Consider the following 15,550-nt stretch of genomic DNA (forward strand, 5'->3'; position numbering starts at 1 on the left):
GGCAGTATTATTAGAAAGCATTGCATCAATTTTCATTGTTATGCAGATGATACTCAGCTTTACCTATCAATGAAGCCAGATGACACACATCAATTAGTTAAACTGCAGGAATGTCTTAAAGATATTAAGGCCTGGATGACCTCTAATTTCCTGCTTCTAAATTCAGATAAAACTGAAATTCTTGTGCTCGGCCCCACAAATCTTAGAAACATGGTGTCTAACCAGATACTTACTCTGGATGGCATTACTTTGGCCTCCAGTAACACTGTGAGAAATCTTGGAGTCATTTTTGACCAGGATATGTCCTTCAATGCACATATTAAACAAATATGTAGGACCGCTTTTTTGCATTTGCACAATATTTCTAAAATTAGAAACATCCTTTCTCAGACTGATGCTGAAAAGCTCATTCATGCATTTATTACTTCTAGGGTGGACTACTGTAATTCATTATTATCAGGCTGTCCTAAAAGCTCCCTGAAAAGTCTTCAGCTGATCCAAAATGCTGCAGCTAGAGTACTGACAGGGACTAGAAAGAGAGAGCAGATTTCTCCCATATTGGCTTCTCTTCATTGGCTCCCTGTTAAATCTAGAATAGAATTTAAAATCCTTCTCCTCACATACAAGGTCTTGAATAATCAGGCCCCATCTTATCTCAAAGACCTCATAGTACCATATGCTGGCGTACTTGTGGTTCCTAGGATACTTAAGAGTAGAATGGGAGGCAGAGCCTTCAGCTTTCAGGCCCCTCTTCTGTGGAACCAGCTCTCAGCTTGGATTCAGGAGACAGACACCCTCTCTATTTTTGAGATTAGGCTTAAAACTTTCCTTTTTGATCAAGCTTATAGTTAGGGCTGGATCAGGTGACCCTGAACCATCCCTTAGTTATGCTGCTATAGGCCTATGCTGTTGGGGGGTTTCCATAATGAACTGTTTCTTTTCAATCACCTTATTTACTTTGTTTATACTCCGCTTTGCATGTAATCATTAATTGTTATTAATCTCTGGCTCTCTCCCCTCAGCCCCCCTTCAGCAGATGACCCCCCCTCCCTGAGCCTGGTTCTGCTGGAGGTTTCTTCCTGTTAAAAGGGAGTTTTTCCTTTCCACTGTTGCCAAGTACTTGGCAACAGTGGAAAGGAAAAACTATGAGCCCCTATGGGTTGGGTTTTCTCTGTATTATTGTAGGGTCTTTACCCACAATACAAAGCGCCTTGAGGCGACTCTTTGTTGTGATTTGGCGCTATATAAATAAAATTGAATTGAATAAAATTCAATTAAAAAGGCCCATCAAGGCCAAACTGTTATACTCTGTTGTTGTTTCCTGTCCTACTCACTCATCTGTGGTGATTTTACCAGTACAGTGTAGTATATTGCAATGAAATGCAGTATATTCTTTTAATTGGGACATATCACACATAAGTGACTTAACACCCTGATTATGCAGGTCACATTTACATATTTGGTATTGATAAGGTCCAGCACAACCTCACCTTTCTAACAAGCCATCATATGTGTTTCTATGACAATCCTTGGCAAAGCAATTGCAAAGTAAATGAAAACATTTTGCAAAAACTTTTTTTTTTCCATGTTCGCCTATTTTAGGTATGTGTTCCAAGGTCTCTATCTACCCCATACTTTAAGATATTCACATCCAGTTTTTTCTAGTGGGTAAAGCAAAATCCTGACTGCATACATGCCTATTTTGAAAACTCTCAGGCCTTGTGTTATTAACATACATCAGTTTTTGTGGGTTAACCCCCATGCTGACAGACTGTATTTGGGCTCTTTTTTAGTTTTGGGGTATATAACAATATCTATCAATTTAACCATTTTGGCAGTAAAATATTTTTGGCCAAGAATCCATTTCATATAGGGGAGACCTTAGAGATGAGGAAAAATGTGGTTGGGTTTAGTTCTACCTCCGGTAGGGGTATCTCGAAAACTAAAGCACTTTTTGGTCGTTTGTCACTAGGCTATGTGTTGTGTGTAGTTTTGCTTCCTCTGTCTCGGTTTTCTCCAGTTAGTTTCAGCTGTGTTCCCCATTTCCCTAATTACCTGGTTTGTGTAAATATTGTCTGCGTTTCCTCTCGTCCTTTGTTGAGATTCCTTGTTCCTTGGATTATTTCGTGTCCAGTAATTAAACTGCCATTTGACTTTACGTTCTGCTCCCCGAGTCTTGCATTAGGGGCCACGTGTCGCTCCGCTGTACATTGGCATGCACAGGTTTTTAAAAAAAAGGCTTCCCCCACCCTATCTGCCTGTCATGCGGATAACTGCAACACCTTTGTGACGCAAGTTACAACATAATTGTAATGGTAATATGATTACTGAATTTAGCGTAGTAATGCATTACATTACTGCATTACAGAAAATTGTTATTACAGTAACCCAATATTGTATGAAGATGTCTAAATTTAGTTTTAAAAATGCACTGCAAAGTCTGATCTTGACTTTGTAACATAAACATTATTGGGATTGAAGCTAAAATAAGTTTCACACAGTTTTACTTTTTATGCTAGTTTTGTTTTTGATTGTTGTTTTTAGTCTTGTGTGTGTGTGTGTGTGTGTGTGTGTGTGTGTGTGTGTGTGTAGGTGTGTGTGTTTACATATTCAAAGTTATGCTTGATCTTAACCATGGCAGGTAGATGGCTCAGTCACTGTATTTCTTTTCATAAATTTCTAGTCCCAAGCACTGACAGTCACACCCCTCACTCCTCCTGAGTTATTCAGTAAACATACTGAGTGTGTATCTGCACTGGGACAGTTTATTGTATTGCTTTGCCTTGTGATACAATTATTCATACACTAGCAATTTTTTTTTTTAATTAAGTGCAAGTTTTCCAAAGAGATTCAACTTACCTGTATCAATTCCTCAGGACTTCTTGTGATGAAGCTTATTAAATATTTTGGGGTAAAGCAAACTCAAGTTAACTAATGTGCAATAATTAAGAAGAAACTGGGAAAATGGTGCACAGCAGGGGGACGCAAATCAGAAAGCTAATTAAGTGAATTATTTAAATTTAATAATAATTATACACACAGAGAGAGACCACTGGGTTTTTGCCTTTTTAGGGGTATTTTTTTTCCTTGTTTTGTTTCACAGATATCATGCTGTATCAAGTGTCAAAAATTATGAGTTACTCTGCAATATATTACCTCAAAAGCACACCACAGTCTATAAATGATCAACTTCTCATTGTGCTGCCTGATAGTGTGACATCATCTTTACTCAGAGTCATAATGTATTTACTTGTTTTAGATCATTATTGTGTTCAACTGCTGTTTAAATATAATATTTTTTCCTATTCAGTTTCTTTTTTAATAGATTCTCTGTGGGCCAACCAACTGCTGTGACAATGTTGGATTGCAGGGCCTCTGTCAGAGGAGTGAGGAGGATAAAAATAGAAACTGTCATTGCTGGTTATGTGAATGTCCACTCTATAAAACAGACAGCCTAAAAGCTGCCAAGCTTCTTGCCAAGCCAAACCTCCTCTCCTCTTTTTATCAAGAGAGGGAGTGCATTTTGAATAAATATCATACCTGCCACCACTCACATTGATTTTCTATACCTCTGGAAAACCAAGAATCTTAACTGCTCTCTGTAAGTGGTTGTCAAACCTGATGCCTTGTACAAAATCCATTACTCTGTTACACTCCCTTTTTGTAAGACAGGAAATCGGGCTTGATGAGCTTGTGTCATAGCTTTTTTTTTTTTTATACTTCACTCTGAACTGACTGGGGCCATCAGAACCACAATTGCAATACTGTGGCTTACTAAAAACAACCCTCAGTAACTAAATCACACATACCACAAAATTTTTATCCATAGAGAAGCCCATGACAGGACGGTTATGATTTCCTCATGCATCCTCTAGCACTGTCTTGGGAACAGTAATATGTTATAAAACATGGCTGCCATATTTACCATAATACAATGAAAATGTGTTTTAATAGCCTCCATCTGTCATGCTGAGGACTACAGCAGTAAAAGGTACAGCACGTCTCTTCCCCCCAGGGAGAAACTGAAGCAGGACTAAGAAAAAAGAGAGAGAGATGTAGAGGGAGATAATGAAGAAGTGTAAAAGTGAGAACAAGTCAGAAAAGTTTGGATGACCGCAACATGAAACTGAACCAAAACCCCTGGAAACATGGTTGGAAATAAGGTGAACATTAAAAACAACAGGCCAAAAATGAAAATTGCTTAGTGGTCCTGTGAGTCATCTGATTCGGGTGATGCACGTGTTGCCTCAGAGGTGTCACACAGATCAACACAGACAGCGAAGATGAGATGTTGTTGCTTTTGATACTGGGGGGAAAAAAAAAATTCAAGTCATAGTTTCGCCCCTCTGGTGAAATGCAGGCAGGTTAGAGCCACATTCAACATGTTATTTACCTCTGAAATGTTGTCTGGTGGGCATCCAAATTCAACAGGGATGCAAACAGGAGAAAACCTGGACCTGAATGCTAACATTCTCATTTTGTTTGAATAGTCAGAGAAATGTTGGCATAAAAGTGACTTGATTCACTGCGATACATAAAAAAGAAATTTTATCTTCTCTACAGAGGTCCCACTGAGGTAGTAGCAAAGAGTTATAGCAACAGATATATGAATTGAAGGTCGCCCTTCAAAGGCCTAAACAGTCTTAGAAAATAAAGCACTGCAGGACAGAAGGATGTGCAGGAACATGTAAAACTAGCAGGTTTATGTTTAGCACAGTAAATAAGAAGTGGAGATAGGAACAGTGGCCTGAAACATTAAATAAATGCATTTGGAGAAAATTGGCTATAAAACTCTGCAAGTTGCACTTCATCTAGGATGATTTTACAGACTGCAAAAAAACTATATCATAAATGCCAAAGGGCCATACAACAATGCAAAGCATGAGATGCTCCTTTTACAAGCAGCGAGCACAGCGCTTATTTTTCAGTTCCTTTATACAAGTAGTTGGACAAAGAGATAGATACACTGGGAGATTATTACTATTCAATACAGGCCATGTATCATGCCATTAAACAGACCTCTCTCCTTTGGGACAAGTTAAATAATGTACAGTGATCAAAATTTTATTAATCTTTTGCATGATTAAAAGCTTGTAAATAAAACATAAGGATAAGCAGCCAGGAGAGGATTGTAAAACACAGGCCTGCTTAAAATGAGACAATGAGGGAATTGAGTTCAGATCTAAGTTTCTGAACTCGAACAATATCCACTATTAAAATATTGATTTTTTTTTTCTGTTTATTTGAGGCTGACATTGCCAGAGGAGACAGTTACATCTGACACCATGATGTGACCTAGCCTATCTCTTTGGGGCTGTGCATTAGATGTTGACAGGCATCAGCTCTGAGCGTTGATGGAGGGTGATAATAAGACCCGAGGCAGGCCTGTGTGGGCCTTATCCATGCATTCTTCCTATGCAAATCAGAAGCTACTGCCTCCTTTGTTAAGCAAGGTTTGTACAGTGTGCTCTTCTTCCTTTATCATTCGTGCTGCCAAGCCTGCGGAAATGAAAAGCAATGCAAATATGCCAGGCTTTTAGGAGTCGGCAGATAAAGCAGGGAGACCTTCAAACTGCAAAGCTTCATCCGCTTCAGTTTAGCCTTGACCGAGGCATGCAAATTATACCTGAGACGTAGGGAGAGTGACGCCGCAAGCTGCACAGGCGCAAAGCTGGGGCTTGAGATAGGCAAATCTCTCCTGGAGCAGGGTTAATTGGCAGAAAATATCTATAGAAAGGTTTAGAAAAGGGGGTTTGTGAAGTCCCACCAGAAAAAGCACACTTATTTATGCCCTATACTGTTTGGGGTTTGACAGTGGAATGCTGGCACAGCATTTTGGTCTCTCATTTTGCTTCTAGGCAAGCATGTGCTCCATTGTTGACCTTGGTACAAGAAGCAATTGAGCACTGCTTTATCAGATCAGTGTTACATTCTCAGTTCTTACTGGAGTTTTATGGACTTTTCCAGGAGCTCCCTGTAGTGGTGTCATCCTTATTGTGCTGCTGGATGCATGTTTTGAGTACTGGGTGCTCCCACGATAACGTCTATGAGCCAAAAATTTGGGTAAATGCGACAAAATTAAAAAGAGCACAAGTAAACAAAACCTAGATTGTTCACATACCCAAGAAATGAAGAGGCATATTAATGGCAAAGAATGCATTATTTTCTGATCTAGATCTGACTTTTATGTTTATCAAACTGAATAGTGACTGAGGAAGACATTACTACATAAAAAAATCTATGTTCATTTGCATGTTATGTTCAGTACACATTATATGGTACAAAATAAAAAAGCAAGAAACACAGGTTAAAAACTTAAGAGCAAAATAAAAACAATAAGTTCAGCAAATTAAAAACATGATATACTAAATAGTATAACAGAACTGGATAAGAACTGGAAATTAATGTGTACATAAAATAAACATCATATGACAAAAAAGCAAGACAGAACATTAAAACTGCACAATCAACAATAGAAATATGGCACAGCAGAATTCTGGACCAGCTGCACACATGAAAAAGATTGAGCAATAGGTTCAGTGTATTACAGCAATGAAATATTAAGAAGATTAGTGCAGTGGGAACAATCTCTATGCCTCTCAGATTACTCATGTACTGTAAATCCCTACTTTCCTTTTTTTTTTCTTCTTTCACTGTTGTGGCTTTTAGTTTTTGTTATGGTGTGCAAGTATGTATCAGTGTATATAAGAATGTATGCTTGAATGCACATATCTGGGATTATTTTGGGATTTGTGCACTTATCTTTAATATGTAAATTTTATTCAAGTTGTTTTAAAAAATAAAAAGTAGCATACAAATAAATACAATTATCATATCATTATTGGTTGGACTTGATGGAATTTATCTGAGCTATGCCTCTCAGCTATCACAACTTAAATAATGTGCAATTTAGCAGAAAAGCAGCATAATTAGAGCCATCCAAATATACAAAAATACTTGTGTGTCATCAGTGTCAAAGTAATTGTAAAGTGATTAGAGCAGACATTTTACTTGGAAAACTGATCCTAAAAAGAGCTCATAAAATCTAAATGGGTCCTAAAATGGAACCTTGAGGTCCACCACAAGTGATTTGGGCAGGAAGTTGCAGAGTGCCCTCTGGAGGACAAAACTATCCAATGTCTGCATTCATGTAATGGTTAGCGTTTCTCCCTACAAACTACGATACCGATATGTCGGCAAATAGCTAATATTAGCTGATAAGTTGGTCCTGCTGATATATTCGTCAGGCTCTAATGCAGATATTTATCTCTTATCCAGCCTCAGCTGATCAACACAAAGTTATAGTAGGTTTATATTTCAGGTGGCTGTCATCAGTTCAGACATGTAATCCAAATCTGAATCTGCTACATACAGCAGCTGAACTGGTGTTTGACCTGTTTTTGTTTAGCCCATCATTTATGTTTTATTTACGCACTGACCTTTCGTGGTAATTTCCTGTAGGCTACTGTGGAGGCTCAACTCATTGGTGTACAGCCCCATTACCCCCACCCTCTCCACCCTTATCTGACATTGTCAGCACTAAAGGGGGCCTTCATGTGCCCTGACTGCTCCATGTGAAGCTAGCAGGAAGAGGAGACTATTAATATAACTGCGGTCAAAGGACAACAGTGCACACTGACCTGAGAATTGGTCATGAGAAAAAAAGCATGGCCTTGTTAACTACTACAAAGTATTGTATATATAGAAAGACTTCACTGACACATTTTAAAAAGACAAGAATAAAGAAGCACATTGAGGGAGTGAAATAGAGAGGAAGACAGGCAGCGGCAGTAGGAGGAGGGGTGGAAAAGGATGGATGAGGAATGGTAGGAGTTCCCCAGTGTGTTTTCATCTGCAGTTTGAGTGCACTGGTAACAATCCTGCCTGTCTCCCTGAAGTGCAGTGCGCCACGCAACGACATAAGCCACTGGCACTTTACCTACGATGAAGGTGAAGAGGCATAAAGGATGTGACAAAACAAGTCTCAATGGTGATAATTTAACTAAGAAGTTCTACTCAAAGACTCATAGGAACTACATTTCTCTAAATGCCTAAATTTGACAAAAGCTGTCAATCTGAGGAAATGTAGACTTGGAATATTTTGTCCCCAACTGACTGTTAAAGGACATGATCAATGTTTGTTTGTTTTTTCTTTTAAATTAAATCCACTTGTAAAATTGATGCTGTCTTCAGTTTCAAGCCAACAGTGCTCTTGGGAAATAACAAGAAAAAAGTCCTGGACTAAGTGGCCTATGATGTGATGTCTTGGGGGCAGTGGGAAACCACTGAGCACAAAATTAGGGGGCATTACATCAGATTTTGTTTTCCTACTCAGTCTCAGTCATCCTCAACAAACTCAATAAAAAGTTTTCTGTTGTTGTTTTTTTTAAGCCCTGCCTTTCACCAGATTTAGAGGTAAACCTATAATAATCTAAACAGCCAAACACTTAATATAGTGAGACAATTACCCAAAGGATGATATCAAACAAAGGGAGGATATTTAAATCTCAGAGAAGTTTAATGCTAAAGAAGTATAGTATAACTCCAAAACCCTAAACTTCTGACAGCATCAGCAGCCCCGTTATTAATCAGTAAATATAAAAAATCAAGCTTAAACTCGTCTTCAAAGATTTTTTTTTAATTTAGTATACACATATTAGACAATGTAAATTGACATTTAACATTTAAGTACTGCAGCAAAAGGAAACAGGCATTTTCCCATATGCTTGTGGCAACTTTAAGTGCAATATTATTACTTAAAGTATTCTGGTTCATCTCTTTTCAGACCTTACTGATGCACCATTTCTATCAGCCATGATAATACTCTGTGAGCAGCTGAGATCTGGGAACTATGTGACAATGAAGCCTGTAAATAAGCCAACAAATCTAAGAGGAGGAACTTAAGGTGAATGCATCTTTTATGGCTGTATTAATGCTTCACTGCACAGGAAAATTGTGTGTACAGCTACATCAAATACAGTAGGTCAAAGTCTGGGGACTCTCATGGATGTTTACAACAGAGACTTCTTACCCTGCCCGTCTTACTTTCAGTAGTGTCGCCATGTTGTCAGATCTCAGCATTTAAGTTTTGAGTAAATGTTATCATAACTCAGAGAAATCATGGTCAAATCTACAAATACAGGTCTTTTAATTACACTTTAACACCACAGGAAAAAAATATTGTGTAAACTGCGACTTATAGAGTCTGATTTCAAACATCAGCAGAGTTGCAGTCCTCTATTTAAAATGGAATAGGTTTAGTACAGTAGGAGTTCTAATTAGTAATACATATGTTCATTCTTGAGTATTAACATTCAGTGCATGGATAATACCTGCAGGCAAATAACATAAGCAAATGAAATGTCAAGGTTGACATTTGATATTAAACTGTTGGTGGATAAGCCAATGAAACAGCTTAATAATGCCAACAGTCAAAGGTTTGGACACACTCACTTTTGACTGGTACTATATATATATATATATAGAATGCATTATGCTCTGATTAAACAAATGTCACCGTAGCCAAATGGTTACAGAACATGCCAAAAAACTGCAATGCTAATGGTTTGATTCCATCCATCTTTCCCGTCTCTTCCCTCTCAGTCGAGGCAAAAAAATAACCCTAAAAACGCTTGAATGAACAATCCCTACAGTTACTGGGGGTACTGTGCCTTCAGCAGCATTGAATCTCACATGAATTAAAATATACATTTCTGATGAGACACTGAGATTTACATTTAGACGACAGCATCCGAGGACAGTTTACATCATTTTATTTTATTTGATCTTTTTCCTGAATGATTCTGGTTGACAGCAGGATCTTTAAAACGATTTTTGAACCTCACTTGAGAGGAGCAGAAGAAAAAGAAAGAATAAACCTTGGTGTGCCTCAGGGAAATACAAAACATGAACTTCATGCTTCTGTGATAAAGGGATAAGATGAGAATCCATGTGTGGTAGAAAAGCTAAGTAGAGTAGAGGTGGAGAAAAATGATATACCATAACCTTAACCATTGCTAGGTTTATTGAAAATCAACAAAGCTCTGTTCATAGTTGGATACTTGTGTGGCCTCCACCTACTGTGCCAGCACACTGTGAAAAATGTGCGTTGTAAAGTAAGTACCTCTTGATTTAGTTTGCTCCGTGATCGAAAGTCCATGTTTGTCTGCCAATGTGTGTTTTTTTAAGACATTTTAAAGGAGAACCTTTCAAATGCTACACACAGTACCACTGGATGCTTCTCATACTGCTCACGGGTTTAAAAATAGGTATGTACTCTGATGACACCACATTTGACATAATTACCTCGCCCACTGATAGGTGGAGGGGGGGTCATGTTTTCAGTAGCGTCTGTCGATCTGTCGAGGGTGGTACAAGGAACATTCGATTACATTTTGGTGGTGATCTGGATCACGATCTGGCACCAGCATTGAGTAAAAGGATTCTGTACTGGGAGAAATATGCGCTCTAGTGAGCGCCCTTATAGTTCATTATGCTAATTTATTTATTTAAAAAAAATTGTTTTAATATATTTTTCTGGTTAAAGGCATATTACGTAAACCTTGCAACTACTCTAAAGACACGATAACCACCAGAGAGTTAATTTTAAGGTTTCTTGCCATCGGGATCGACAAGCTGCTGATGGACATCTTCATATCCCGATTATAAAATATTATGGATAAAATGTTTGGATGAAGCTCCAAATATTTACAGAACATTAGCAAAACAGAAGGACGTAAGAAAAGTTCTCCATGACTTAAAGTCCTGACTGATATCACTGGTAATATACATCATCATCATCACCATCTGTTAATTATACTGTAACTGTAATATTATGTATTAGAACGTATTTAGTCAGTATCATCTTCTGTTACTGAAATTAATGGTCCTGTAAACGTACATTTGTATTTGCACACAGCTGACAGCCGTTTAGATGGCTGCAGCACTTTCATTTCATCATTCGCTCGAGTCTGACTCTGAATGCGTGACTGGGGCTTCCAACTAATGTGAGCAGAGTATTCACAAACCTGTGTGCACATTTGTTTAATTATGCCGATAGATGCCAGTGACTAATGAAACACATATCTGGTATTTATGGTACTGCGGGAAGATAATACTCTGCCCTGGCACTGAAAAGTTACATTTGATCAAATAAAAGTGTAATAATTGCATCATTTTGCAGTGCAATCATAGATTATGCAATGTAGAGTATTAACATCTGTGACTCTCATCAAGTAGTTTTCCAAATCACCTTTCCCCCCCCCACATTGTACGAACATGACTCTCCTTAATAAAGGCAAAGTAAGCTCTAAGAACCAAAAATTATTTTTGCAACACCTGCAACAAAATAAGAAAAATTACATTCTCTTCTTCTTCTTTTCTTTTTTATCAGAGAGCACCTATTCAGTTTTGAGATACAATACATGGTATCGTACATTCACATTGTATGGGATGAGAAAAAGGCTGGCAAAGCTTATAAAGTGATGCTAATGTGCTTTGTGATGCGATGGTAGTCCCCGGCTTTCAGCTCTAAACAGATGGGATCTCTCCCACAGGATCAGATAAAAGACGTCCATTTCTAACTCTGCAGAGCATGGCAGATTCCACAAAGACTGCCTCTCAAAGGCATGCTGTCCATGGGTGCTCACACAGAAATCCTTCGCACAAAATAAATGTGGCACGGCACACGTAGCAATGATGAGGTTAAACTGTGGCATATCAATCTTAACTAAGGCAGGAAGCTGTTCAAAACAATGGCACAGAACAGAGCTAATCTGCAGTGGCCTGTGCCATTGCTGGGCCGATCACATCCTGAACATTCAAAGCATCCTATGGGTTGACTCATAAGCAGCATGTCTTAGCCTGCTTATTTCACAGGCTAAATCATAAGATGCCATGCTCTGGAACAGAAGCACCACCTTCTCATCATATACTCAAATGTATGGAATTTATGGAGCAGGGGATTCAAGCCTAAGCTAGTTAGGAATCTATGAATACACATAAGTTTGACACATATTTTCCATGTCACACTGTCAGTGGGAGCTGCCATACCATAAGTATATTCTCTAAACCCTCCCCACTTGTCCTAGTACCTGCTGCTGCTCCTTCCTTCAGTCTGCGAAAACCTTTTCCTCCAGAGATAACTGCCGCAGAGATCACCCTGTCCCTGCGGCCCCCATCCCTCTGACAAGTACGTCCCTGGACCCACATTTCTGGGTCATCACTGAGCTCATAGATAGATCCGTCTTCCACGCTGTGCTCTAAAGACTCCAGCGAGGAGTCTGACGCCTCGTCGCCCAGTGCCGTTAACGGCCGTCCGGGTAGTCCTGATGTGGAGCGCAGCTTATACTGCAGGAGAACACCACGTCCTTTGCCTCTCCCCTCTCCCTGGTAGGAGCCGGATGGCTGCAGGGATTCCTGAGAGGAGGTGTCACTGCGGTCCTCGCCTCCACATGCAGAGTCTGGGCTATCCCCAACAGAATCCCTCTTTAGCAGTTCAGGGGACAGCGAGCTCGTGGTGGCAACCAAAAAGTCCACAGGCCCGCAGTGGGCGTTTAATGAGATCATTCCCTTTCCTGTAGCAGGCAGACACACAAAATATTCAAATGGCATTCACTTACAACAGACACTGCTCCTAAACAGGGCTGGGGTTAAGACACCACGAGTTACATCAATTAAATGAGAGAATTATGCAAGTTGCAATTTCAAATTGTATGAACTTAAAATTACTTGAACCCAGCCTTGGATCATATGTCATCAACTGTTAACTGTGTCTATTTATCATAATTCTACCAATATAAAAGCAATAATGCCAGCTATAATTTGTGGTGTATTTACATATTATTTAATAAACTAACTTGGAATAAGATGGTCATGAAGTAAGGGATGTGAAAGTGGGAAACTAATGACCTCATTCACTCGGCATTATAAACAAAACACAGCCAGGCAGTTTTTTTTTTTTTTTTTTAAATTATCCTGCAAAAACATATATACACAGAATGATTTGTGTCTTGTCAGCCTGGTTATATTTGCACTGATTCCCAGAGCAACAAGAAAAATGTGAAGTGTGACCTCAATAATGGGCAGAGCAGAGCAATTTTCTTTAAAAAAAATAAAAAATAAATAAAATGTGCTTCCATTTTCTTTTGACCTCTTAAGAGGCTGCTCAATCAGAGTCAGACACCCCTTCTGATCCATACCTGTTATTTTGGGGATGCCCTCCAGTTTGGGAACTGGAAGAGTGATAATTAAACCTTGGGCTGTGCCCACCCATAACAGCCCCTGGCAAATTAGAAGACTTGTGACTCGCATGCTCTTCTGACCTGCAATATAGAAAACATTGACAGAGAATTGAGTTTTCTTCACCACCTATTGTGACAGAATAACATAGTTCAAACTACAACAGGTTATTGGGGGCTGCGAACAAAAACAAAATGATACAATCAGAGTGGACGGTCTATCTTTTAGAGAGTGAATTATGAGCTTTTGTTTATTTTATTATTACCAGAACTGTTCTGTACAAGCATGACCAAAAAGTAAATAAAAACAAGACCCATCACAGATGGCGATTTCCTCTCACAGTTATTGAAAATATAGAATAAATATAGAAGTCAGAATAACATTTTTTCCAAATACTTTCAGTCATCCCTGCACTCTTGTACAAGGGTGTTTACTACGTAATTTATATAAACCCGACATAATGTATACATAAAGATATTCACATCATATTATACTCATATGGGTACAGGATTATTATGTATAACATAACTATAATCATAAGGCAATGGCGTACAAAACATAATGCAACCATGTTGTTTACATATGAGCAATATTGCTGAGCAGTAGGTATGGCTTAAATATTGCTCAATGATGAGTCATAGTCTGTACTATTTGTGGCCATGAGTCATCCCTGACCAGCATGATAGACAATGCTCAGCCAATCAGGCATCACAGGCTAATCAATAAGGCTGCAGCCGAGAACTGATGTTACTATAAACAGACTCTGTAACTAGAAATTTGGGATTCACAGTTTCTCACTCTCAGCTACTGCCAGCTGTTCAGTGATGGAGGTCAGTTGCTAGATATGGGGAATTCCCACTTTCTCCATTTCAGTCAATAATGGTGAAGTAGGTATAGCCAATCACACAGCGCAATATGATCACATGATTAGACTAAGCCAATCAGGCATGAGAAAGTGGCTGCGTATCATTAGCACATAGGATCATAGCAGCCTGAAATCCTCCATGTTGTTTACTCTCCTCTTCAGATAAATACAGCCAAAGTGTACAAAGGTTACTAAACATCCAGGAATATGAATATCGCGTTGCACATCCTTGAAGAGTAACGAACACATATGCCAAAGTTCATGACTCAACTCCTTGTGGTTTTGGAGTCTATGGACCAGAAAGGTAAAACCTCACAGACAGACGCCCGGACAAACGGACGGCACGACGACAGTATCCTCGCACTTTATTTTGCGTGGGAGGACAAAAACAGTTTTACTGTTGATTGTAAGTGTTAGCTTTAGGTGAGGTTTAAGCTCTGTGATCAGTCTGTATTTGACAAGTTTAACACATGCACGGCACAGCCACCTAGGGCTCTGAGTTACATAAGATTATGAAGAGTTGGATCCATGTATTCATTACTGACCCAGTTGAAAGAAAACCCTCACAGAAACACAACAGAGGAAACGAGACTGTGAACTCAATATTAAACATTTTTGTGTGAGAACTGAGTGCTTCAGAAATGTTGGACTGCAAAGTTCTCACCTGCTTCGCACAGTCAATACAGACATCAGGCACTCTATACATTTAACAAACCCAACTTTAACATGAATCGAGTTCTAATCATTAAAAAGTACTGATGGTGTGCAGTTAACATAGTTCAGGCAAAGTCTGGTGTAGTTGGTAAGTAAAAATTCAACTAAGTTCCTTTAATGTTCTTGTGTACGCAGCCATGAAAGTGACTCTGGCACAAAACGTGAATGAAAAAAGTAACAACATTGAAACACTTGAAAATACATGTGTGTCAGTGTAGCTACACAGTACAGGCTCTGGGCCATGTGTAATATCTGCAGTGCAGGTATGTGTCAGGTGTGTCTTCCCAAAAAAATGCTGCACAAAACTGATAGTGTGACATGAAGGGTATTAAATGTGCTCATTTCTGTCCAAACTGGTTTGTGTTTTTCATTCTGTGACAGTTTGGTTGAGGTCACAGCCAGCTTTGATTTGATTTTATTTTGGGAAAGGCAAATATTGTTCTCTCATTCCCAGCTCAAACCTCTGCTATTTACCACAAAAATGTCATTTTCAACTGCTTTATAATTATATTAGCTGACTTTTTTAAAATTGTGGGTTATAATTATCATTTTATTGTTCATATTATATTTACTATGTTGCTTTTGGAATTTAGGAGATTTACTGTACAAGTCAAGCAGAAGGCATGGAAGAAATGTTTTGTTAACTTTGCAATTATTTGTTGTTTATTCATGTTTTGTAGCTGGTATGAAGATAAGAAGTGTGCACTGTAGCACGCTGGCATTCGTACCGCT

The 15,550-nt window shown here is 38.8% G+C and overlaps 1 protein-coding gene across 2 annotated transcripts in view; it reads right to left on the reverse strand.

Annotated features, from left to right (window-relative positions):
* Positions 1-8,654: 8,654 nt before the first annotated feature.
* Positions 8,655-15,550, reverse strand: part of arhgef10la (Rho guanine nucleotide exchange factor (GEF) 10-like a) — a 122,524-nt gene continuing 115,628 nt past the window's right edge. For both annotated transcript variants that reach the window (XM_030730455.1, XM_030730454.1), the window contains 2 exons: positions 13,200-13,322; positions 8,655-12,575 (listed from right to left, as the gene is read on the reverse strand). In XM_030730455.1, the coding sequence (XP_030586315.1) occupies positions 12,025-12,575; positions 13,200-13,322 (674 nt within the window). In that variant the 3' untranslated portion in view covers positions 8,655-12,024. The remainder of the gene's footprint in view (positions 12,576-13,199; positions 13,323-15,550) is intronic.

Source organism: Archocentrus centrarchus, chromosome 5, assembly GCF_007364275.1.
Source record: "Archocentrus centrarchus isolate MPI-CPG fArcCen1 chromosome 5, fArcCen1, whole genome shotgun sequence".
Taxonomy (NCBI): domain Eukaryota; kingdom Metazoa; phylum Chordata; class Actinopteri; order Cichliformes; family Cichlidae; genus Archocentrus; species Archocentrus centrarchus.